A 26,348-nucleotide genomic window follows, 5' to 3' on the forward strand; every position below is an offset into this window, starting at 1 on the left:
TTGATTGGGAATTTTAGTACAATTCTCGCCTTTCAAGTCAACGCTGGTTCCTTAACATTTTCAATGGATTCGACAATTCGAATATTTAGTTAAGTAATGAGCGGGTGTGTTTAATTTCTGGGAGTGAGTGTGTAATTTTTAAGTGAGGTGGGGTTCGATTCCCCAACGAGTTTGGCGTCTGGTGACCCTTGTTTATGGTGGTCCCCATCCCTAAGGCATTGCACGCCAGCCAATGGGTTGGGATTAGACATGTAGGTCGGCGGGATTACACCTCCCTTCATCGGGGCCCGGCCGTCCACCTTAAACATAAAAAAAACTGACGAGACCCACACAGGTCGAAACAGTGTGCGCCCTGTCTGCAGTTAGATATATATATTTATATCTTTAACAATTATTCGCCGAAGGCGAGGTGAATATCGTCGAATAATCCCCGAGACGAAGTCGAGGGGATTATTCGACAATATTCAACGAACCTGAGGCGCGAATAATTGTTTTAGTATAATTTCAGAGCTGAGCAACAAAGAAATTTCTAAAATCATAACATTTTAGTAACATTTATTAACATTTTATTTTAACATTTTATATAAGCCGCGTGGAGCGGTTTATGTAGAGTCATATAAGGAACCGCTCGACCAATCAGACTGTTGGAAACTCTTTGCTCAGCTCTGAAATTACACTAAATATATATATATATATATATATATATATATATATATATATATATATATATATATATATATAACTGCAGACAGTACCGTTTCGGCCCTCTAGGCCTCATCAGTGCAGGATGGGGGAGAACCAATATGTTTACCCCGAACGATCCCACATTTGTGGTATCGTCTAAGCCATACCAGAGTGCTTAAACTAGGAAAGCCTAGTGAGCTATGAGCAATGCTAGCGGCAATGACTCACCCCACAGTGCTCAATTTGGACATGAAAGCAGGGCTGCAGACAGTACTGTTTCGGCCTTCTAATGTTATCAGCAACGAATTGGGTTATTTAGTCCAAGACATTTAATTGCTACTCAGAGTTTCATGCTCCCTGCAGAAGCAATCATCAGGCAACTGCCTGGAAAACGGTTACATTCAAAGTTATTTGAAAAAAACGGTTACATTCAAAGTTATTTGAAAAAAACGTGTGCTATGTAGCGCGGCGCGCGCTAATAATGTGATAACATTTTTAGCAAACATTTCCTAGAGTGTCTACAGGACGATGCTAATTCATTTCGGTTGTTTAAGGATGAGATTTCGGGCTTACACAAAGTAAAGGATATTTGACGCAAATTTGAACAGTACAGCAGAAACTGGTTTGATCTAAATATTCCCAGTAGACATTGCTCAGATTTGACCTTACAGCACATTCTGTCTGATCAATCAAGCTTTATTTACTAGAAATGCTTTTAACTATGTTTATGTTTTAAACGCTGTAGTCAATTTACTTAGAGATAAATAATGTAAATCGTTTTTATTATTCTTACTGTATATTTTGTAGAGTGATTTTAAGGGACACTATTCTCTTTTTTTTTTTTTATTGTAATCATATTCACACGACCCCACAAGCCCCCAGCTTTAAACTTCGTCGTGTTTAAATAAAGGATATGATTGATTGATTGAGTTAAGTATATGTTCTTTGTATTCTATACAATTATTCATCGTGTCTTCTCTTCCTATCATTGGCAATAGAGACAAAGACTGGCGAGAATTTATCGGAAAAAAGATACGGAGCGCTGTCTTCGCTGGTGTTTCCAATTGAGAGAAATCATCCTCGTGAATCTGAAATATTCTTCTAAGTCCTGAGTCAGCCGGCAATCATAACAAGCTTATGTTTTTATTGTGGCTAGTTTGATTTGCTTGTTTAAAATGGCACATGTACATCGTGATGTACATCGTCAGCCGGCAATCATAACAAGCTTATGTTTTTATTGTGGCTAGTTTGATTTGCTTGTTTAAAATGGCACATGTACATCGTGATAGCATGAAATGGCACTTGGCGCCTGACGGCACTTTGACAATTTCTTCAAGAGTAAATGTCACTGGTCGTGAAAGCGCTTGATATTCACGAAATCCGGCTGGTTTTAAATTCTACTGATATCAAATTAAATACGTATGAAAACCTTATTTTTCATGGGAAAAAGTCAACTGAAAGTGTTCTAGACTGCACTTAGCTCAAATAGGCGCCATATTTAAAACAACTCACGGACAAATAGTTGCACAGTAGTCGATCTACATTATCTGTTAGACACGTCGATTTAGGAAAAGTCCTAATACATTTTCTCACATTTCTCTCCTGTGCTCAAGGTTGAAACAAAAATGTCGGCACAGTAGCGGCTAATGTGAAGTAATCTTGCGCTTCATGTCTCCATAACCTCAACTACATCGTAGCAAAGTGTACACGACTAAGTTTGGGTTCAATGGCTGCTAAAAGAATCTTTACCTCCTTTTTCGAGGATTTAATCCGTACCAGATTAATGAAAGGTAATGTATATACACATTCATTGATCTGAATCTGGGCACAAAGAAACCTTGAACACATAAAGTGTGGAGTAGGAATCCTTGCACGGCTAATCTCAAGAAGAAAACCATAAGAACAACGTATAATTTGGTTGGTATTGTCCATTATTCCCACTTGAAAGCCAGGCAATAACGTATAACATCCACAGATAAAATACGCATTTACGATTTTGATCATTTTAACGATTTGAAATATGGGTAATCATTTGAAGAGGGTTTCCTTAACTGAAATGGTAATTTTGTTTTTGTTTGTTTGATTTTGTTTTGCTTGTTTGTTTTGCTTTAAAGATAAAACAATTCTAATGTAATTGTATTGTTTTGCTTCGTTTTGTTTTTGTTTTTTTTGGTTTTCCATATTATGTCGAACCTCTGAGTAGAATAAATATATCTTATTAACCAAGCGCGAGGGCCCTACTGGGAGAAGATCGGCCCGAGGTCTTGACAGTACGGACCGAGCGGACCGAGCGCAGCGAGGTCCGTACAAATAAGACCGAGGGCCGATATTCTTCCAGTACGGTCCCGAGCAAGCATGGTTAATAAGAGATTTATTATACGACTGAAGTTCAAAGGGACACAAGTGCGGTATCTTTCGGGACCATTCGGGACAGTGCCCGGTCCAATACTGAGAGAATATTGACCGGCACCAGAGCATTTTGATTGGTTGATTTTAGTTATTGGCCCTCTGACTGCCCTAGTCGCGTAATAATATGTGCGTATGAAACTACCTAGATCTTACATTTCCTCTGCATTCTGTTACTCAGGTTGTGGAAAATAAAAATGTATTGGTTGAAAGGCTTTGACGGAGATAATATGTGACAAGACTCTTCGTAGGACTCTAGTATCGGTTAACTATTGAAAACACTGTTTCAGATAAGTTCAAGACATTTGTACCCTTTAAATTAGTGTAAAAATTCATACGAGGAAAGCTAAGAATATGGCAGTGGATGGTAACAATACAAAAAGGAGCTCTAGACTAATGTTAACAAAGTATTTCCCAGCCCTTCTAACATATGTTTCAGTAGTGTTATGTAATATTTCTTTAAGGTTATATTTTCAACACAAATTAAAGAGTCCCCTGCTGGCAAAAACGCTATATCTTTTTTGTTCTTTTGTTTAAGAAGTTACTATGAAATATCACTTTGCAACTATTGTTATTAAAAAACGAATGCAAAAGTTCAAAACTTCCTCTGTTGAAAAACTTGTCAAAATGTACACTTATTTATAGAGTACAGACGGAAGTGCATTTGGCTGATAGGAGACCTCGATTCTTTCACACATGAAACAAAAAAGAAATTATTTTTACTTAAAGATGACGTCAATTACAATGTTTTCTTTGGAGAACTCACCGATCACATTCAAATCAGATGAACTGACAAACTTATCCTAGTATCTATGAAACATTTTCTAAATTCGTCTGAACCAGTTGCGAAGGTGATAAGTATAAATTATGGGCCATCTAAATTCTTTTGGGGACTTGACAGAACATTTTTTTTGTACCACGTGGTTGCTTGAGATGTGGGACAGGGTTAATATTTTTAGTACTTTGCACTGATTCAAAAGGGCGGCTTCTCGTCGCTGCATAATTTACTTAATAACAAACAAATCAAACTATGGCGGAGAGAGGATTGGGAGGGTATTTTTCCCTTGCTTTCGTGGCTGTGTTGTAATACGAAGGGGACGGCAGAACAGAATTCAAAATTTCAAGGGAGACATCATTGACATGGATTTTTTTTATTACTGTATTGAAAATCTAATTTTCGACAAGCATGTCATCTCTGCTCTCGTTCACTGTTATGTTGCTGCTTGCAGTATTTCATTATCAATTCCATTCGTTTCCGGTGAGATGTCTGAAAGATTCCTCGTGGAAGTTAGACAAACTAACATATTTACTTAAATCCCATATGTAATTTCCACGTGAATATCAAGGAAAATATCGCGTATTAAAAGTGGTTCTGCAAGAAATTCAGGAAACACACTTCGACCAGCCTTAGCCGTCGGTTGTTTGTTTGCTTGATTTGAAGGGCGCCTTCTACCACATATATCGAGCTTTGCTATAATATTATATTTTTTTCTAAAAAGAAAAAATAAATAAATAAATAATCTTACTTCAAATTTACATGGTAGTGTTGGCATGTGTGTCCTAAACTGACTTCATTCAACCTGCTATTGACGCGAAGGTCTTTCTGTGCCATATCAAGTGGACTGGCTCCAAAGGGCCCTTTATTGATATCAAAGAAAAAGGGGGACTGAGATGTAAGGCTCAGCTAAGTTTTCAAAACTTAAAAGATATCGGTTGCGTCTTGATGATGTTTCGAAAAAATGTTTAGGAGTCACGAACCAGTTCTTCGGTAAAATTCGTAACTTCACTCGATCGCGTGATGGTTACAGGCCTTTAAGGACCAGGATGTTTTGCCGCAAGAAAGCCTTCGGGAGTCATTTCTGTTGACTTGTCATAATTTGATATTCACACTTTGGTGGGCTAAAAGAATACACTTTGAAAATACGTCTTTTTAAGTAACTCGCGTGTGTTCCAATAGTTTACCAAAATTTTCTAAGAAATTATAGTATAAAATTATAATGCTGAGTTTGACATAAGAAAAAAAAAAATGGCGCTCGAAGGTCTACCATATCCTTAAATTACAAATGGCCTTTATAGTTGCGTGCGAATTTATTTAAAAACAAATTTAGTGACACGATATATATTTTAAAATCAATTTTTTTTCAGAAAAATCAAAGCGATTCGAGAGAGATGGAGACAAGAGAGAATATGTCATTTATTATATAGATGGCAGCGTCCGCGGGCAAGATGAAACGAATCCTGTGCTCTGATTGGCCGACCCAAGCGGGTAAGATTGGACGCATATAAAGGTTGTGACTGAAGTCTTTGCTTAAAAAGCTGCCCAGTCGATAAAAAAAAAAACATATTTATGAAAAATTTCAACGAAGCTAAAGATGTTTTGCAAAGCGACTCAACACGAAACGGATTCCGCACGCTAAGAGCGGGCCGGATTGGTGAATTTCACAAGCTCTCGGAACCAGTCAGATCACAGGATTTGTAGAATACCGCCCCCCCACGAACTGCGAAAAACATAAAAGAGCTCTTTTTTCCTGATTGAAAGAACACTTCAATAAATACATCTGTCAAAAACCTATTCTAAGCTGATATTGATGCTGGACTAGCTATTAACGTTCCATTTGGCAAGGTGCAGTTGTACCAGCTGGATAGAAAGTACTTTAGATTTTTCTGGCCACTAAAGTCACATACACTGAACATGAAAACTGAAGTCGGATAGCCAAAAAGAAAATAACAACATTGATCAAATTCAATTGCACGGGCATGTTTCAAAAACCTTTTGCATGCCTATGACGTCAGCAAACAAATACCTCAAAAGTAGTAGTTTTCTTTCGCGATAGACTACGGAGTTCTCATCCAGTTTGGCCACGAGTTTCTTTATTTTCATAATAGCTTTTCCGTTCTTTAGTCCTGTAAGAGTTAAAAATGAGAAGCTATTTTGAGAAGAATACTCTTTTTGATCATCAAATAGAGGCCAAAGTTTTAAAAAAGCTTCTGTCTCGAAATATTTCTTTGTTATTGCTTTTTAACACGCGATTGCTTGGTACACCTGAGAACTGTACACATCTTACTTTGAAATCTGATCCCCGCCGGATTTTCCTTAATTTCTAATCAGTGAGTACATTTTGAACAAACTTTGATAACTTTTCTGCTATGCATCCAATTTACATCCATTCGTTCGATCTCTTAAATAAATGCCGTTATCATATCAAGGAAGTTCTACTTAAAGGGAAAGTACGGTCTAGAAAAAGTTTATCTCAATTAGAAGACTTTTTCTCAGCAGTTCGAAAATAACTGCCATTTTGTCTAGTTTGCTTTGTATTAGCGACGAGAGCGCTTCGAAGTTGCCCAATTTTACAGCTTTTGTGGTTAGAAAAACGCCATCTTGGATATTACGTCATTGTGACGTAGAAATAGTCAAACTTAGTTCGACTTTTTGTGAAAACAATTTCTTATGCTCCCAATAATTGAAATGAGGTGAACTGTCCTATTGTTGAACTAAAATACATACTAAAATTCAAAAGAAAAAGGTGTAATCCTCTACAAGCTACTGGAAAGTGAAATATTAAAGAAAAGTTGGCCGGCAAAAATGACCCGCGACGACGGTTTGCCGAACCCTGTAAAACCTCAGAACTGCCAGAACGAAGACTTCCATGCGCTTTACCAAGCGATGTACAAATATATCTTGTCTTTCCGAAGTCTGTTATGAGTCCACCGAGTAAATTTTCTTTACCCCAACAGCCACATTCTCCTGCGGAGAAAAAACTACATGACATTTAATACATCGCTAGCAAATTATCAAGACAAACACGTTTGCGACTAATACGACCTAATCCTTCGTCAGGCAGGCGCCCATTTTTCACTATATCATATCGATTGGACACGATAAATATAATATGAAAATATTTGTCTTCCAACCAGCTAGTTGACGTAATTATGCAGTACTTATGCTTTCAAAAGAAATCGAAAGTTTCATTTTAGCTTCGATTATATTGAGCTAATTTCTAATGTAAACACTGTATGACAGAGGCGATTTTCCGGCGCACGTCGAATATAACAAAGCTCTACTTCTCACAAGTCGCGAAATTTCAAACATCTTAGAACGAAAAATACTGCGTTGAAGCTAATTCTAAGCAATAAAGATGAAAATCAATTTTGCAAATTAGAGGTAAATGCTGACGGAAACAAATTTTAATTCGTAACAATTAACTTCAGCCTATTGTCAGCGTTAATTTTGGCAACGAAGTGTTTGTAATCAATTTTGTCAGGTGTTTACGCATACGAAGAATGATCTTCAAGTCTATCATTTCTAATTTGTTGCATACCAACTGGGGCTGATCTCAGTTCCAAATGGCTCGTGTTCCGTTATACACCGAAGCTGGGTTCCTGTAACTGCAAAAATAGTTCGTCTCATTCCGAGGTAGCAGTTTAAAATGAATCCGTAGCGGGCACTGCGGTCTTCTTTAGCAAAGTAACTATCACTCCACAGCTAGGATTTGTTTGAGGAAAAAACCTTTGCTTTCAAATTGAGTCGGTGTCCTAGTGCATTTAATTCTTAGGAAAATACATTCTCGTTTTCCGTAGGTTTCTCTTGACAGTTGCCGCAAGAGAGCCACTCGCGATTTCCAAGACGTGAGCCACTGAGCGGTCGACGTTTCTTCTTGAAATTCATTTTCTTGACTTTCTCTCTGTCTTTCTCCCCAACAGAAGTATCTCATTCCCCTGAAGACGAGCCATGTTTCGTTTGAAACATAAGTGGATGTACCACTTCCTCTCGCTAGATTAAATCCTAGTCGAGAATTTAATAGGTAGCGCCCCCATCGCCGCTTATTTCCATTTTTACATCCACTTCAGCAAGGGATATAATTTAGCATGTTTGACTATTGCTACATTGACTATTGGCGATGTCTGCGTTCGGAAGAAAAGCACACAAGAATGCTGACTGGTTCGAGGCGCACTGGAAAGAAATGCAGCCAGTCACGGAAGCCAAAAGGATAGCCCTTCTGGCTTACAAGCAGAACCCTTGCCACAGCACACGCGACGCTCTCAGAGCAGCTAAGAGCAAGGCCCAGCAGACCGCCCGCCGCTGTGCTAACAAGAACTGGCAGAACCTGTGCGCCAAGATCCAGACAGCTGCCGACTGTGGTCATACTAGAGGTATGTATGAGGGGATCAAGACAGCAACTGGCCCCACGAGCATCAAGACAGCACCGCTCAAAGTGAAGTCTGGTGAGGTCATCACCGACCAGAGCAAGCAGCTGCAGCGTTGGGTCAAGCACTATCTCGAACTCTACTCGACCCAGAACATCGTGACTGACGCTGCCCTTGATGCCTTGCCCAGACTACCAGTCATGGAGGAGCTTGACGAGATACCCACACTGGAGGAGCTCAGCAAAGCCATCGACAACCTTGCCTGTGGCAAGGCGCAAGGGAAGGACAGCATACCATCAGAAGTCCTAAAGCACGGCAAGTCTTCCATCCTCCAGCCGCTTCACGAGTTCCTCCGCCAATGCTGGGTGAAAGGGCACATCCCACAAGACATGAGAGATGCAAGTATAGTCACCCTCTACAAAAACAAGGGTGACCGAAGCGATTGTAATAACTATCGCGGCATCTCACTCCTCAGCATTGTAGGCAAAGTTTTTGCGCGTGTCACTCTAAGTCGCCTTCAGAGTCTCGCTTCACGAGTTTACCCAGAATCCCAATGTGGGTTCAGAGCCGCCAGGTCCACAGTGGACATTATCTTCTCCCTCCGTCAGCTGCAGGAGAAGGGTCGTGAGCAGCAGCAACCATTGTTCCTCGCTTTCGTGGACCTGACAAAAGCCTTTGACCTGGTCAGTCGAAGCGGGCTCTTCCAGATCCTTCAGAAGATCGGCTGCACACCAAAACTCCTTGCCATCATCGCCGTCTTCCACGAGGACATGCAGAGCACCGTCTGCTTTGATGGAGCCACCTCGGATGCCTTCCCAGTCAGAAGTGGATTAAAACAGGGCTGCGTTATGGCACCAACTCTGTTCGGGATTTTCTTCTCGATGTTACTCCAGTATGCCTTTGCCGACTGCTCCGACGGTGCATGCATTCGGACAAGGGCAGATGGCAAGCTCTTCAACATTGCCAGGCTCCGCGCCAAAACGAAGACCCTTGAGGTGCTCATTCGCGAGCTGCTGTTCGCAGATGATGCTGCCCTGGCATCTCACAGCGAGGCAGGCCTCCAACGCTTAGTTGATAAGCTGTCTCACGCCTGCAAAGAGTTCGGCCTTACCATCAGCCTAAAGAAGACCAACATCCTTGCCCAAGATGCACTGACACCTCCCGTCATTACAATCGACAATAATGAACTAGAAGTGGTAGACTCTTTTACTTACCTAGGGTCCGCAGTGTCAAACAAGACATCGCTAGACGTCGAGATCAGTTCAAGGATTGCCAAGGCAGCGGGAGTCATGGCCAAACTCAACAAAAGAGTGTGGAACAACGACCTGTTGAGCGAGAGGACCAAGCTGCAAGTCTACCAATCTTGTGTCCTTTCCACACTCCTCTATCAACAACAAACATATGAAACATATGTGTGAACTGCGGTTAGGAGACGTATATATGAGCACGATCCTTCGCAGTAAAGCACTATTTGAGCAATAGTGAAAATCAGACCTGAAAAAAAAAAAAAAAAAAAAAAAAAAAATTCAGGCCTGTACGGGATTCGAACCACTGACCTCTGCGATACTAGTGCAGCGCTCTACCAATTGAGCTAACAAGCCAACTGGGAGCAGGCCATCAAATTAATTCGACATAAACCCGTAGATGATAAATCAAACAACAACAAACATATGAAACATATGTGTGAACTGCGGTTATGAGACGTATATATGAGCACGATCCTTCGCAGTAAAGCACTATTTGAGCAATAGTGAAAATCAGACCTGAAAAAAAAAAAAATTTCAGGCCTGTACGGGCCTGTTCAGGCCTGCTCCCAGTTGGCTTGTTAGCTCAATTGGTAGAGCGCTGCACTAGTATCGCAGAGGTCAGTGGTTCGAATCCCGTACAGGCCTGAAATTTTTTTCAGGTCTGATTTTCACTATTGCTCAAATAGTGCTTTACTGCGAAGGATCGTGCTCATATATACACTCCTCTATGGTAGCGAGTCATGGCCCACATACGCCAGACAAGAGAAGCGGCTCAACGGGTTCAACCTCCGCTGCCTTCGGCGTCTCCTCCAGATCAAGTGGCAGGACAGAGTCCCCAACATCGAGATCCTTGGGCGAGCCGACCTGCCTAGCATCCTTACACTACTCATCCAAAGACGCCTACGGTGGCTAGGCCATGTACACCGTATGGACCCCGGTCGCTTGCCAAGACAAGTCCTCTATGGGGAACTGCGGGAGGGCGTCCGACGCACGGGCCGACCACTCCTTCGCTTCAAGGATGTTTGCAAGCTCGACCTGCAACTCGCTGAAATCAACCCCAACACCTGGGAGATCCTTGCGCCAGACCAGAACGCCTGGCGTCGCGGTGTGAAGGACGGAGCTCACAGGGCGGAGTTGAAGGCAAGGGCCGAGGCGACTATCAAGAGGGGGATAAGAAAGAAACGTCAAGGATCAGTTCAAGAGGCCACCAACTACATCTGTACCAGCTGCAACAAAGATTGCCACTCAAGAATCGGGCTTTTGAGCCACTCAAGAGCCCGTCAACACTGATGCGCTGACCATCGCCTCTCCGAGACGAGGATGCCATGCCACGTCATAACAAAGATGGCGGATTTCAGTTTGAAAATGCCGATTTTTGGAACGTAATTTTTCGATCGTATCGGGTACAAGGTACTGATAGAGAAGCTTCTGGGCTTAGGAGTTCGCATATTTTTAATACCGTGGATAATAAGCTTCCTGACTAACCGTCGACAACGCGTTAAGTTACCTGGCTCCATCTCTGACTGTCTTCCAACAAGAGCCGGCGTCACCCAGGGAACAAAACTCGGTCCAATATTGTTCCTGGTGATGATAAATAACTTGAACATCTCTGATCCTGAATCCTGCACTTGGAAGTTTGTCGATGATGTATCGTTGTCTGAGGGGCCCGTGAAGAACAGCACCTCAACCATCCAAACAAGTCTCGATACTGTCGCCTCTTGGAGCTCCAGTAACTGGATGAAACTCAACGCTAAAAAGTGTAAAGAAATGCGGATATGCTTTCTCAAGGAACCCACAGAACTCCCTCATTTGAAGATCGGCTACCAACAATTAGAGCTTGTAACTTCCCACGAGGTACTTGGCCTGGTGATTCAGAATAACTTAAACTGGAACAATCACATTGAAGCTACTGTCACCAAGGCTTCTAAACGCCTACACATACTCAGAGTACTCCGTCGAGGGGGTGTGGAGATGAATGATTTAACCACTATCTATATCTCACTGATACGATCTGTTCTTGAATATTGCTGTGTAGTATGGGACCACGCCCTCCCCTCCTACCTTTCACAAGAGCCAGAACGAATACAGAAGCTTGCTCTTAAAATCATAGTACCTACTTTATCTTACCCAGAAGCTCTGCAATTCCTTAATTTAAGAACATTAGTTGAAAGACGTAGTGAACCTTGTGTTAAAACTCTTGAAAATATCTCCAGAGGAGGGCCACTTTTTAAACATCTCCCGAAAGAAAGAAAGCAAGTGCATCAGTATCAATTGAGGAACGCTAGCAATTTTTCAGTGACTATATGCAGGATCGAAAGACTGCGCCGCAGCCTTTTTCCAAGGACTGTTTTAGCCTTCAACAAATAATAGTTTCTTTTTATATATATTTGCATACCCACATAGTTAAATGTTAATTCTTAATTATTTCAATAATTATCTTGTATTTCTAAACCCCAATGTAGCCCAGTCCCTATCCACGCATGTAGTTTTAAATATTTGTTAAATAATTGTAACCACATTGTAATTCAGATTTTCTGTGAAAATGTGAGAAATAAACCTATCTACCTACCTACCTACCTACCTGAATAGCCAGTTAGGACAATCCAAGCAAGGAACTTTTGATCTAAGTAAAATTTTTCTAGACCGTACTTTCCCTTTAAAGGGAGAACCTAAGAAAAAATGTCCATGCCTTATAACGGTTCATCAACTGTCAATGGATCACAACCTATAAAAATTCAAGTGCATAAAGGACAAATTTAAAAGCGTCTATACTATACTATACTATGGAGTCCCAACAGCCTTTCTGTAATAGCCGGACCACTAAACTAAAACTAAGAAAAAATGCTCAAGTTGAATTAAATCAATATTTTTATACCAAGATCATTGTAAGTAGCATTTTTATGCTTTACATTCGTATTATTGCATCATTCATCATAAATTATTGAATGAAAAAAACAAGGCTTTTTCGTCATTCCTTTACAATATCCATTACAATAAAACCAGTATTAAGCAGACTAAACGACCGCCTGTAAAAGTTTATAGGTATGTCTAAAATGTAGAAAGGGCAACGTCACAATTGAGGTGGCTAGTACTAGTTTCCTCGCGCGGGGAACAGGTCACTCTGTCACGCGCGAGAGAAACGTGTGAAAGAAGCGCGAGATTAAAAGACGAAAATTCAAAGCAAACTTTTGTAAGAAGTTTATCTAACAGCGTGTATTTGATGTGTTGAACGGCCACTGCGCATGCAAGAGACAGAATCGAAGGTAAAGAAGACGATTCCCGGAGACATTAAGGTTGCTTCACATCTAAACGAACTATCCAAGCGATATGAAATCATGCGACGGCGAAAAACGGAGAACTCAAGTGAAGGATAATCTGCCCGAAGTGGAAGAAGACGGTGAAACTTCAAGGAAAATAGCATAATATAGCCAGAAGTTGTGAGTAGGTCCTTTAAGATGAACCTGGGAGGCTGTCTTTGACGGCTATTGAATGACATTTTCTAAGCAGTTAACATCGTAGGTGCTCGCGCGAACACACGCGATAGTCAGCGGAAGCTATAACAGATCATGAGGAAATGTCGGTCTTATAGAATCCAGATTTTAAAATGCGCGAAAACGCGCGTGGGAATTGCTAAACTTACGAACGCTATTGCATGCAAGGAAGTCGGGTGACCCCTTTTTTTTTTTTTTCATCGTTCCAATATGATAATAACGTTGAAAGTAATCGTCAGAAAAAAAAAATAGAAAATTCTACGGAAGGACATTTGCGATGCGTGAAAATTGCCTTTTTCTGGATTCTCTGAAATTCTCTTCCGCATAATTTTTTTTAAATCTTTGTGCATTTTCCTTTTCAAGTGCCGAAAGCAATCACTAAGACATCAGCTTCTGTAGTAGCAGGGAGCGTTGGAGGCCTGCTCTGATTGGCTACTTTAACTCCGAATATCTTTTGCTAGTCACCTCCGAGCAACCCGCGCCAATTTTCCCGAGGAGAATATTGCAATTGTTGTAGGAATAAATGAGCTAATATCATATTTTTATGCTATATAAGAGTACTATTTATAGGTTATTTCATGGTTGGTGAGCGCGGACGATTTTTATTCACAAGTTGTGTAAAACAAATGAACGAGCACAGCGAGTGAGTTTGTTTTACACAACGAGTGAATAAAAATCGTACAAGCGAACAAACCGTGAAATAACTTATTTATTAGATACATACCGAGATTCATAAGCGAACAGAACCCAGACATAAACATATCTTTATTTTCTTTCAAAGGAAAGCAACGCGCGGTCAAGCCGCCGTTCGGGAGTTGCACTGAAATGGCTTCCTTGTAAAATACTTCTTTACATCTAAATGATCAAGCGAAAATGCCGTTAAAACGCAGAACTAGTTGGAATAAATTAAGACATCCTGAAAATATGTCTAAATAGTTCTATGGATTAGTTTACCTTAGTGATTCATTTACTAATTTTTCAAATGTTTATCATGTTACATTGTGTATTCCATCCGGAAGGAAGAAATTTTATTACAATCCGTACATTTCCCCTGTCAATTGAATGTCGCATTTGTCGTTGTTTATATGCTTTTAAAGATATTTTATTCGATTTGAAGATATCTAAACTATTAAACTGTGGTTGCTCTTTCGGCATAAAGAGGACTTCACGGTGCGGTGAGGGTGTCCCGAAAACACTGACCCCAAGTCCATGGACTTCCCTACGGACCTCGTCCACGGACCCCTGTACGAACCGGTCCACGGACCCTCTACGGACCCCCCTTTACGGACCCAGCATGAAAACAGACAATAATTTGACTGTTAATATTCCAAATAGTACCGTGGCAATGAAAAGAGAAAAAATCCGACTAAAAAGTAAAAAAAAAAAGAAAGGAAAAGACCGATAACTTAGCTAACTTGTGTATATATAAGTGAGTGATTCTGAGGGTGACCCGGCTTTTCGAAAGGTGCGCCGTGTTTTCCCTTTTCTATCAATCATTGAATAAAAGTCGCCCTGCTGAAAGATTTGGCAACTAAACACGTAATTTTCAAATATCGTGATCTCTAATCAGGCTAATGAACATGGACATCTTTCTTTGTCGAAGGAGCACTATTTTGTGAAGCCTGGGTCGAGTCAACGAACACGCGGGGATTGTGCCGAACAAAATGGCGGAGGCAATCTGTGGCAGCGAATGTAGAAGGATATATATACACAAGTTAGCTAAGTTATCGGCCTTTTCCTTTCCTTTTTTTCTTTGCCTTTTATTCGGTTTTTTTCCTCCTCCCATTGCCATGGTAATATTTGGAATATTAACAGTCAAAATTTCGCCACCACGAACAAAGAAACAACGGTAAGTCAAATCTCTATAAGTTGTCATTGTTATTATTGTCTTTTCATGGGGGGTCCCCGTAAAAGGGCGGTCCGTAGACCGGTCCGTTGAGGGGGTCCATGGACTGGGGGTCAGTGTTTTCGGGATACCCATTTTATTCGATTTGTAGATATCTAAACTGTAAAATGTGGTTGCTCTTTCCGCTTAAAGTGGATTTCTCGGTGCGGTGAGGTTTTCGTTTGTTTGAAATGGATCCTTACATCGACTGTTTCCCGAGAAACAACTTATATCAAAGGCAACGTCTTGAGTCATAGAAATAGGATAAAAAAACATACATGCAACGTAGGCTGGCTGAAAAAAAGCGCAATTTAACTGACAGAAAATTTTACAGAGTTGACGAAAGATGTAAGCGACGTGACCAAAGATGTCCACGAATTGACGTAAGATGTGGGCGAGTTTACCAGAGATAGACTCGTGTTGACCAAAGATGGAGGCGAGTTGACGAGAGAGGTTGATAATTTGACCTTTAATGTGGGTGAGATGACCAAAGAAGTGGACGAGATGACCTAAGACGTCGACAGGTTGACCAGTTAAACAGGAGTGACCGAAGAAGTAGAAGTGTTGAACAAAGATGTCGACGAGTTAGCCAAAGATGGAGGCGAGTTGAAGAGAGGCGTTGAAAAGTTCACTTAGGATGTCAATGAGTTGATTATGGCTGAGGGCGAGTTGACCAACGACGTCGACAAGTTAAAAAAACACACAGAAGAGTTACCGAAAAAATGTACGGGCGTTAACTGACAAGGATGTTGAAGAGTTGAGCAGGGACGTGGAAAAAAGGTCTTGTAGAGCATCTGGTATGTTATTGTTGTTGTTTTTTAATCGTTTGTTATCGTTGCAATCGTCTTAACATCATTTCATCGTTTTATGTCCTTTTTTCCTATGTTTTTTTGTTTTTTTTTGTTTTCTCTTTTTAATTTCTTATTTTACGTTTCATTAGTGGATCTTACTGTAAAGTAGCATTTAGCTATTTGGAGTTTTGCGCCCAAAAAAGCACTTTGTACTAAACAGATGAAATTGACCGAGGACATATGCGGGTTGAAATGTCGGTAAAGTGACCGCTAACAACTGAAACTCCTTGGATACCCTTTGCTAAGACTACGGTTGTAAGGGATGAAAAGAGAGCTTCTCCTTTATTTTTTTGTCCGTTATAATACCCTGCAGTAACATACTTATTCTTAGCTATCTGCTCTCCCAGCAAACTTTACTAAAAGATTCCCTATTTCATATTCACTAACCGATAGAAAAGTTAACGGATGAAAATTACCGCTAAAGCTATTAAGATATCACACTTCAGAATTTTATCGGACAACTATATGATAAAAGCACAAGTTATATAGGTCGTGTTTTGATGAGCTCGGGAAGTAATTAATACCAGAAAACTATGGCCATCATTCTAGGTATTTAATTGGTATCCCCCCCTCCCCCCCCACCAGAGTTCGTTCCGTCTAGTTGTACGAGGAACGTAAATTACGAAACCTAGAGCGCAAACATTTCCTCGAAATAGTTTACTTCAGTAAAGTTTGAAAGGTGTTAGGGTTGGGCTCAGAAACCACTGATTGACTTATCTGAGTTAGTTGACTTCAGTAGTTTGTCTGTTTTTAGATAATAAGTATGAGTGCTAGCGAGAAACGTGTTCGTTGTACAATTAAATCTACCCTAAGCGAACTTCCATACGCGAATGTTGATATTATTAGAGCTCATGGACAGTTTAATAACATTCTCAACAGTGACTTACCGACCAAGAAGTACTTAGACAAACTTCATAGTATTTATGATTTAGATTTGTTTCGCTTAAATACCGAATCAACATTAAATCCCGACAGAAACTTAAGCATGCAACAAATTAGATGTAAATATTTCTCACCCTATAGTTTTTCTATGTTTAAAGAGTCTTTGTTGGAATCAGATAGTCAAGGTCCTTTCTCTATGCTTCATACTAACGTAAGAAGTTTGCGGAAAAACATTGATAATTTTCAAGTCCATCTTTTAGATGAACTTGACTACCAATTCAGTGTAATCGGTATTACAGAAACAAAAATTACAAATTCATCTGGGCTAGATTTCAATGCCTGCATACCAAACTATCAGTTTGAATATGTCCCAACACCTCTATCATGTGGAGGTGTTGGAATGTACATTAATAATTGTTTGAAATATAAGGTTCTGGAGAGAACATCTAAAGACGCTTTTCAGGCTTTATGGATCGAAATTGAATCCCTAAAGAGTAAAAATATCGTTTGTGGAGTGATTTATAGACAGCATAATGATCCGGAACAATTCCTCCAATATGTTGACTTTACTTTAGAAAAACTTAGCTCCTCTGATAAAGTTGTTTATCTTATGGGCGATTTCAATATTGATCTCCTTAAATCTGAAATTTCCGATTACTCTCAAAATTTTTTGTTATCTTTACAATGTTATTCGTTCTTCCCGGTAATTGATAAACCATCTAGAGTCTACAATAATTCTGCCACACTCATTGATAATATATTTCTGAATAGATTTGATCATAAAATTTCAGGTGGAAATATCGTGTCAGACATTAGTGATCACTACTCCCAATTTTGTTTTATCCACAGTCTTATACCAAAAAATTTTACTGCTAAACATAAAATTCGCGATTATTCCAACTTCTCTGAAGAATGCTTTATTAATGATGTCTCGGATACTGATTGGGATAACTCAATGACATATGGATCTGTAGACAAATGCTTTTCTTCCTTTTACAATAAATTTAACAAGCTCATTAATAAACACGCTCCTCTCAAAATTTTATCTAGGCGCAAGGCTAAACAATTTTCCAAACCGTGGATAACTGAGGGCCTACGTAAATCTATCAAAATAAAGAATAGACTTTTTTACTCAGGAGATAAATCAAAATATAAGCTGTATAGGAATAGAATTGTTAGTCTTTCTCGTCTCAGTAAAAGATTGTATTATGAAGCTTACTTCACTACAAATCTAAGAAATGTTAAAAAAACGTGGGAGGGGATTAATGAACTATTGAACAGACAGCGTAACAAAAAAACAGTATCAGCCCTTCAACGCTCTAACAACTCTGGAGTAACACAAAATCCGTCTGAAATAACCAATATCTTTAATCAGTACTTTGCGTCTATTGGACCGCGGCTTGCACGCAATATATCACCTTCCAGGATAAATTTCCAGGACTACCTTGTCGGCACTAATCACTTTAAGTCTTTCTTTTTTGATCCCGTCGTTCCATCCGAGGTGGACTTGGAAATCTTGGCTATACCCAGTAATAAAGTATATGGCCTATATTCTTGCCCGGTTCATCTTCTAAAATCTGGGCGCCATATCCTTTCTTCACTCTTAGCTGCCATGATGTATAAGTCTATCTCAACGGGTATTTATCCCCATCTTTTGAAGCATGCCGAAGTAATTCCTATCTACAAATCGGGAGACGAAACTGATCCATGTAATTACCGCCCAATTTCCCTCCTTTCTGTCTTCAATCGATTATTTGAGAAATTGATGGCTAAACGTCTTAAATCACATTGCGAAAAAATGGTATCTTTTTTACTTCTCAATATGGATTTAGAGACAAGTGTTCAGCCCAACATGCAATTTTAGATATCTTAAGCAAAATTCAAACTAATATTGATGCAAAGTTATTCTCTTGTGGTATTTTTATTGACCTAAAAAAGGCATTTGATACGGTGGATCACTCAATCTTACTGCACAAATTATATCATTATGGAGTCAGAGGAATAATTAATAACTGGTTCTCTTCGTACTTGTTGAACAGGAACCAGTCGACTCAAATTGGTTCAACCGTATCGAATATAGAAGAGATAGTTTGTGGTGTCCCTCAAGGGTCTGTACTTGGCCCCCTTCTCTTTTTGATTTATGTTAACGACATTTACCGTTGCTCCCAGATTTTTGAGTTTTACCTATTTGCTGACGATACTAACTTGCTTTATTCAAACAAAGATCTTAAGGATCTTGAAAAAGTTGTTAATGATGAACTCGCAAAAGTGGGTGACTGGTTGGACGCAAACAAACTTTCTCTTAACACTAGTAAATCTAACTTTGTTATTTTCCATCCTTACCAACGCAAATTGGACTACATAGTTCACTTGAAAATTTATAATAACGATCTTAAAAAAAGTGTATCTCTAGAACAAAAAACTTTTGTGAAATATCTAGGAATTCTGATAGATAATAACCTCTCTTGGAAGTATCATATTGATTATATCTCATCTAAAGTTAGTAAAGGAATTGGTATAATTGCCAGGTTAAGACATCTTGTCCCATTTGCCACACTTCTTAACATCTACCGCTCCTTAATTGAAACCTATATCTCTTATGGTCTTATTGTCTGGGGACAAGCTGCTAACACTCATTTAAATAAGGTTCTCATTTTACAAAAACGTGCTCTACGACTAATGTATTTTGCGGATAGCAATACTCATAGTGCCCCGCTATTTGTTAACTCCAGAATCTTACCAATAACTATGCTCTATTCTCATTTGGTTTCCTCTTTGATGCATGACATTGATAATCACCGTGCCCCGTCTAATATTTCTATGCTCTTTCTCCACTCCGAGCAGGTTCATCACCATTTCACAAGATTCTCAGCAACGGCTAATCTATACGTTAAAGCGTCTAGAACTAACCAACTTTTATTTTCTTTTGCTAGAATAGGTGTAAGATTGTGGAATAGCATCCCAAAAGAAATTCGTATTAAAAACAGAACCCCGTTTAAGCGTGAACTTAAAAATCGCCTGTTAAAACTTTTGGAAAATGAGGAGATGAATGTTGATATACGCTGCTCAGAAATTTGTAAATATCTCTTGATAAAGTAACTCTTCGTTTAAGTCTTGTTTCAATTGTATTATATATCTTGATAACTTTGCAATTGATTATTTAATTATTTAACGGACTTAATTTTATTTTATTTTATTTAACAATTGTATTTTTATTTAATGATTATCTTTGTTTAATTGTATCGGTATGTGATCATTAGCAGAGACAGCACTTGTTTTAGAAGGGTGGCCCGCCTAGAATAGCTTGCTAATTGCGGGTCACCTAGGACTGTGATAATATTGTATTGCTAACAAATAAATAAATTGAATTGAATTGAATTGTGAATGGCTGTCCATGGCTAGCAGAAATAACAATTCTGCCTTTGTTCTGAATCTCCACAGAGTTACTTCTGTTCGTCTGCACTCATGCATTCCTGCAACTGGTCCGCCTTCAACAGCTCACTGTCGGGGCCCGTTGCGAAGTAATATGAGGAAATTGAAAAAGGATAAAGCAAAGCAAAATTCAAGCTTAAAATAGATATTTTACCAGAAAAAAAGGAATATGAAACGTCAACTTAACTTTCGCCGGGCAGCAAGCCGACGAAGATTTTGATATTCTTCGACAGACCAGCAAGCCACACGTACCATAAACATTGACAATCCATTGCTTATGTCTCTTAGGAGTTATTATTACACCATGATTGGAATTCCTTTACTAGCACGAGAAAAAAAAAATGCAGCGCTGAACAAGAAAACCTTTTCAAAGACTAACGTGTTAGGTCTCTGAAAAAAAAGGGTAAAAAACTCTAATAAATGACTTGCAATTACAACGGTACCACAGGACAAGGTCGCACGCAGTTATCCCCAAAAATATGCTTGGCCATTGTAAAATTGTAACGAGCTAAAGCAATTAAGTAATTATAATCTCGAAGGTCTACTGATCCTTGCAAGTTTTGGTGGAGCGTTTAACATATTTGTGTCCTTCCTTTTGCCCGTTAATGGCATTCATTAGACCAATTGGTGGGAGGCAGAAAAACAAACTTCAAAAGCGAAGAAATTGACTTTTAAAAATATGGGCAAGACAAGTTTTACATATTGTGAAAACTGTGGAAAATTTCACAGAAGCAAATTGAAGAAGATTAAAATTAAAGACGAATAACTCCCTGGTAAATATCAGCAGTTTCTAATGTATACGGTTTTGATGATATGACTATTATAATAATTAACTGTTCATTATTTGATTCATTTTAACCAAATTTCCCTGCGTATTGTATCATGAAAGCCGTTGAAAATTACTATTAGCCTACAAATAGCTTGATAACAAAGCGTACTCTCCTTTCTTGGACGGAAATGCCTATAATTCTCTTCATCAATATAAAGGCTCAAAAGTCGGCATAATAGTAAAAAAAAAAAAAAGACCATATTACAAAATTGCCGAGAGATTTGGAGTTTTATAGTATTCTGAGCTTATTCTAACAGTTTGTATCATAGGACCAGAACCCAATAAATAAATTATCTACTGCAAGTGTTTTCCCTTACTGTTTTCGCGCAAAATATGAAGGAGAACTAGAAAACAAATAAAACGGTAACAACACTGCCCTCCCCACACAGCAGTTAAAGCAAGGAAACTTGGAATTTAATTAGAAGTAGTTATAAGAAAAGGTGAAGAAAATTTCATACATTTTTTTTTACTTCAACGTAGATGGAGATCCAAATAAATTGAGAACTTACCTTCAATTATCGCTTCTTAAAATATTAGTCCAGAAGGGAATAGATATTCATCTATGCCTCATTGTGTAACAACAAAGTTTGTGTCAAAGAATAAAGCACTCTGAATGTCATGTTAACGGAGGAAATCCTCGACTCCCACACTTTGCACCTGTTTTCCTTTCGTTTCTGAAGTAAGGGGCGTAAATAGTGCAGTGTATAATTGCTAAAAAAAACTCGCTCGTCCTGTTTCATGAAACATCCGTGTAGTTAAGCTAACTCCACGCGTTAAGAACGCCCATACTTTTTATCATTATAACTTCAAAGTTTCCTCTTTACATTTTATTTCGGAACTATCTTCCTCTTTCCGTTTGGTATTGTTTATCAACCCTTTTGCTCTCATAATATGCAAGATATGTCTGGAAAAAAATTTCATCGGGAATAAAATTTTTAGTCCACTCTTCTAGTATAGCACCCAATGGCGCGAGATAGCAGGATTTTCTTCGTTCGTCTGACCCTTTTCCTTTCGAGGGAAACGAGTTTAAGAGTTGAATTCTGTGACTCGTTACCCGGGTTCGCTTATAATGGCAGCAACTTAATTAGGAGAACATATGGCTTGCACGAGAAATTCTTCTTCTGTTGGAAGTAATCAAGCCAGGACAAGTAGTGTAAGCGTCAACCAAAACGCAAAAGATCAGCTGGAAAACAAGGATTCTTTCCTCCGTAGCATTTTGCAGAATAGTTTTTCTATTTCTTTTTAGAGTAAGAATGGTTTGTGATTGACATATTAATCAAACAGTGAAGTTCTTGTCAAAGGATTTTAGTTTAATGCAACCACTGTCAAAATTTGGAAAGTGCAAATTTTTTTTTACCAATTTTTAGATTGCCAAAAATTGGAAAATATTTGAATTCGCTTCGAAACAGAAGATTTAGCCCTTCTTTGATTAAAACCTTTGTATCGAATTATCATTTGGTTATGTTTTCTTCCTTGCTTTTTTATCGATAGTTTGGAGCAGCTGGCAAACTTTGGGCTACAAGAAAAAAATTGCATACTGACTTCGAATTTCGATCAACGACCGTGTTAGAGGTGACCCCAAGAAAATTCGGCAACTTGTCTTCTGATTTCTGAATAGCATTTTTGATTCGCATCTTTCCTTTCTCTCTTTGTGGGAACGATCTTTATTTTTCTCTTCTTTTCTTTGTTTTTGTTTTGAGTGTTTTTTTCGAAAACAGAGTATCAAAAAATATTAATCAAGCATTGCGTCTGTTTTTCTCCTCCCCAAGAAATTTCGACGTATTTGAGGGTTCGCGAACGAATACTAAATAAGTCATTCGAATTCGGGCCCCGCGCATTAAGGCTTCATTTCATGTATGAGACAAACGAGGAAAACATCACGATCCCTGCTTTTGAAGTCTGGCTAGACGTGCTCATTATCTTAACGGGAAATATCAATTCTCTATCAGGATCTCGGTGATGACGACACATTGAATAAGTGGACCAACATCCTTATCTATTCCACATCCATGGCGGATGTTTTGCTAGCTTCTGTCAACTTAGAAATTCTCGGCTTCAGGCTTAGGTTAAGGTTCGAAAACAGCTGGCGTTCTTAACTCATTTTCAATGCAGGTCCTGACGTGTTTTACTTCCTTGAATCGGATGTTGGGTTTTTCTGGGTTGGAAGTTCACACCTCACTATTCTGAAAACAGCTTGCATTTTTGAATTCAACTTCATTAAGGGTATACCGTGGAATTTATGTGGGAAAGAGCGCTAAGTCGTCCGCTGACAACACTAAATGATTTTTATCTAAGATTCTGGTAGCATTACACTGAGGGCCACTCATACCATCATGCGTCCACACCAAAAACTTAACAGAACTTTTTTTTTTTTTCTTTTTGACTTGGTCAATGAAAAATGTTTAAATAAAAAAAAAAAAAGAAAAACAAAGAATAGAGTTGGTCGCATTTTTTGTGCGGTACCCTTAAGGAGTATATGAAGTTAAACAATTGTTAAAAAGTAATGAAGGATCACATTTTTGTGTTCATAAAAATTGTTTATTAGCAAGAAGCATTAAAAATTTCTGTTCATATTTTCTTAAGATAGTCAAAAAAAGAAAACTTTTACGAACGCTTGAAGTCTAAATATTAAGCGGTAGTTGCTGCAAAAAGGAAATTTAAGGCGTGGGATGTTTTTCTTCCCTTCCACATGCACTAAGCCTCCGCATGGCCATAGAAAGAGATCCTTGAAGTTCTGATTAATTAAATTGTCGAGGACGTAACACGAAAATAGCTGCTTAGCACTGACACAAAATATTCTCTTCCTTAAATATGGCTACCATCGGGGAATATAAATTCAGTTGCCTGCAGTAGTTTTCCATCATAACCAAGCAGTCTCACTACTTTAAGAAGTTCAAATTTGAGGTAGTTTCAACATTCGAACAATGCCTAGTGCAATACCAAATTCTCTCCGGATTTTTTTGCTCGTGGTGTTGGTTTCTAGGGGTCAAACCGTGGGTCACCCAATCACATCGTTTGCAGGTGAATGCGTCACTATTTCTGTTTCCTTTCATATAAGTTATATTTTTCTTATGCCAGTGCGAACATGAAATGATCTTTGTTTCTAAAAATATAGATCTGGTCTTCGTTCTACCAATATTTGGCTTTGACTAAGTCAATTTCTTTCTTTTCAACCAATCACATCTTTTTTTCTTTTAACAGCTAATTGTGCTGAGCTGTACAAGGCTGGCAATACAACCAGCGGTGTCTATACGATTAATCCTGATGGAGTAGGTGCCTTCGATGTTTACTGTGATCAGAACACAGCTGGAGGAGGATGGACGGTGATCCAGAGGAGACTGGACGGCTCTGTTGATTTTAATCGTAGCTGGTGCGACTACAAGCATGGCTTCGGTAGCATGAGAGGTGAGTATTGGTTGGGACTGGACAAGATAAACCGCCTCACTTGGAGAACAAAGAACAAGCTCCGAGTAGATCTGGAGTTTAGAGTCAATCAGAAAGTTCATCATCCTTACGCTGAGTACAACTTGTTCGTGGTTGAATCGGAATTGAAAAATTATTCCTTGATTATTGGAGAAATGTCTACAGGTAATGCTAGTTCAAAGCTAGGTTCATTATCATTCATACAACGTGAGACGAAAAAAAATAATCAATTTAAAAGCTGTATGCTTAGGCGTAGGAAAAAAAATCATTTTATGCTTAAAGGGATACCACAGTGGAGTTGTAGGGAAATCTGTAATAATTTGCAGTCTTTAGAAGTAGTTTTGCACCTATGTCAATTTGGCTCTGAATTGAGTGCAATCATAATTTCGTCTCCGCAAATTAACTGTAACACGGGCCTCTATTCGGCGGAAAAGGGGACTGGAATTGAGCGCTTCTCTTTCCCGAAATCTTCATTAAGCCAATATTTTATGCTTTTTTGATCGATAATATTTCTGTTCAATAGGTAGAAAGCAGCTGAGTGAAAAGCCAATGATACTGCAATCAGTGATACCAACTTGTAACAGACGACTGAATCAGTAAAACCTGCTATGAATACCCAATTCACTTTCTCACCCTGTTTATCTTTTCAGTTTTAAATTTTTCTGTTTCTTTTCTCTCTCACTCTAAAGGAGACGCCGGTGATTCTTTTGATTACAATAACAAGGCTCGATTTCTAACAAAGGATAAAGACGAGTACAAGCACCAATGCGCTACGAAATACGGAGCTTGGTGGTATCCCAACAATACCTGTGGTACCTCCAACCTTAACGGTGGATTCCAACACCGTTTAAGATGGTCACGGTGGAGTCAACATAAGCCTGGAATGTCAGCCACCAAAGTCGACATGAAGATCAAGCCGGATTGCACAGAATAATAATTATTATTTTTTTTCGTTAAAACAGTTTTTGATACCTTAGTTTCTTTCACCATTTTCTCTAAAACCTTTGATCTCTCGGTCGCCAAAACTGGCAGCAAGCAAGTTAACAACGCAAACTTAGAATTTGCATGCAACGAGCTTGTAACAATACTCACAAGTTAACACCATTTTGCTACCAATTTAACAGAGAGATCTTTAATTATCCCTTGCTGAAGATTCACCTGATTATCTAGAATTTCCTTTGTTAAAAATAAATTTTTTTTCAATACTCCAGTTACTTATTTCCTAAAGTAGTTGCTTGTCTAATTTCGTGAAGTTATAATGAGTGGTTCTCAAGAAATAAGAATATTTCCGAGAAAGCAATTTTCCATTCAATCGCATTCTTTTTACTTACTACGCATGCACTGCACTTAACTGGGTTCTTTCGGTAACGACGAAAAAGCTGAGAATTGTTGGGTTCTTTGCACCGCTAAATTTTCTAACACGTCTTTGTAATAAAAGATTAAAGCCCTCAATACACTGCGCCAACTATAGAGAAAAATAGCACAGATAGTGCGGATACGTGTTGAGTAAATAAAATGACCGCTCTATTGACGGCATGTTTGTTTTTTGCAATCCTTGTGCGCGCACTGAATTGCATCAGCAAAAGCGCGCGCGAAAACTGTGTTCAGCCATCTTAAGGTGTTATGTGTATTAAATTTTTTTCCGTGAATAAAATTTGACAATCAAACTTATCTGTGATGTGCAAGTTCTTTGGAAGTGTATCGTTTATTAATTGAGTTAGTACATACTAAAACAGTGGATAACGTTGAGGGCGCACTCTGATAGGCTACTGAAACTCACTACGTCACAATTAAACATAAATCAGCGAATAAAATGGCTAGATAGGTTTGATATGTGGTTCATGATAAATTTTTGTTTCCTTCGAATTCCCCATACGAATTTTCTTTTGCTTATTGTATTCAGTAATCGAGTTGAATCTGGGCCAGCTGTTATTGGCTACGCTGCTGCGATGTCCCCGCCATTTATTTATTTATTCATTTATTTACCCATTTATTTACTTATTTTGATTATTTTTGTTTGACGAAGTCAATAAATAAGTAAATAAATGAATTTCCATTTCATTAGGGACTCAA

General features: G+C 38.8%; 1 protein-coding gene across 1 annotated transcript; it reads left to right on the forward strand.

The window, feature by feature from the left end:
* Window positions 1-10,409: 10,409 nt before the first annotated feature.
* Window positions 10,410-25,209, forward strand: LOC148741053 (angiopoietin-related protein 7-like). The gene is made up of 3 exons (XM_088762408.1): window positions 10,410-10,701; window positions 24,054-24,440; window positions 24,968-25,209. Exons 1-3 carry the CDS (start codon window positions 10,410-10,412, stop codon window positions 25,207-25,209), a joined length of 921 nt encoding a protein of 306 aa, XP_088618534.1.
* The last annotated feature ends 1,139 nt before the right edge of the window (window positions 25,210-26,348 follow it).

This window comes from Stylophora pistillata, chromosome 1, assembly GCF_964205215.1.
Source record: "Stylophora pistillata chromosome 1, jaStyPist1.2, whole genome shotgun sequence".
NCBI classification, from domain to species: Eukaryota; Metazoa; Cnidaria; class Anthozoa; order Scleractinia; family Pocilloporidae; genus Stylophora; species Stylophora pistillata.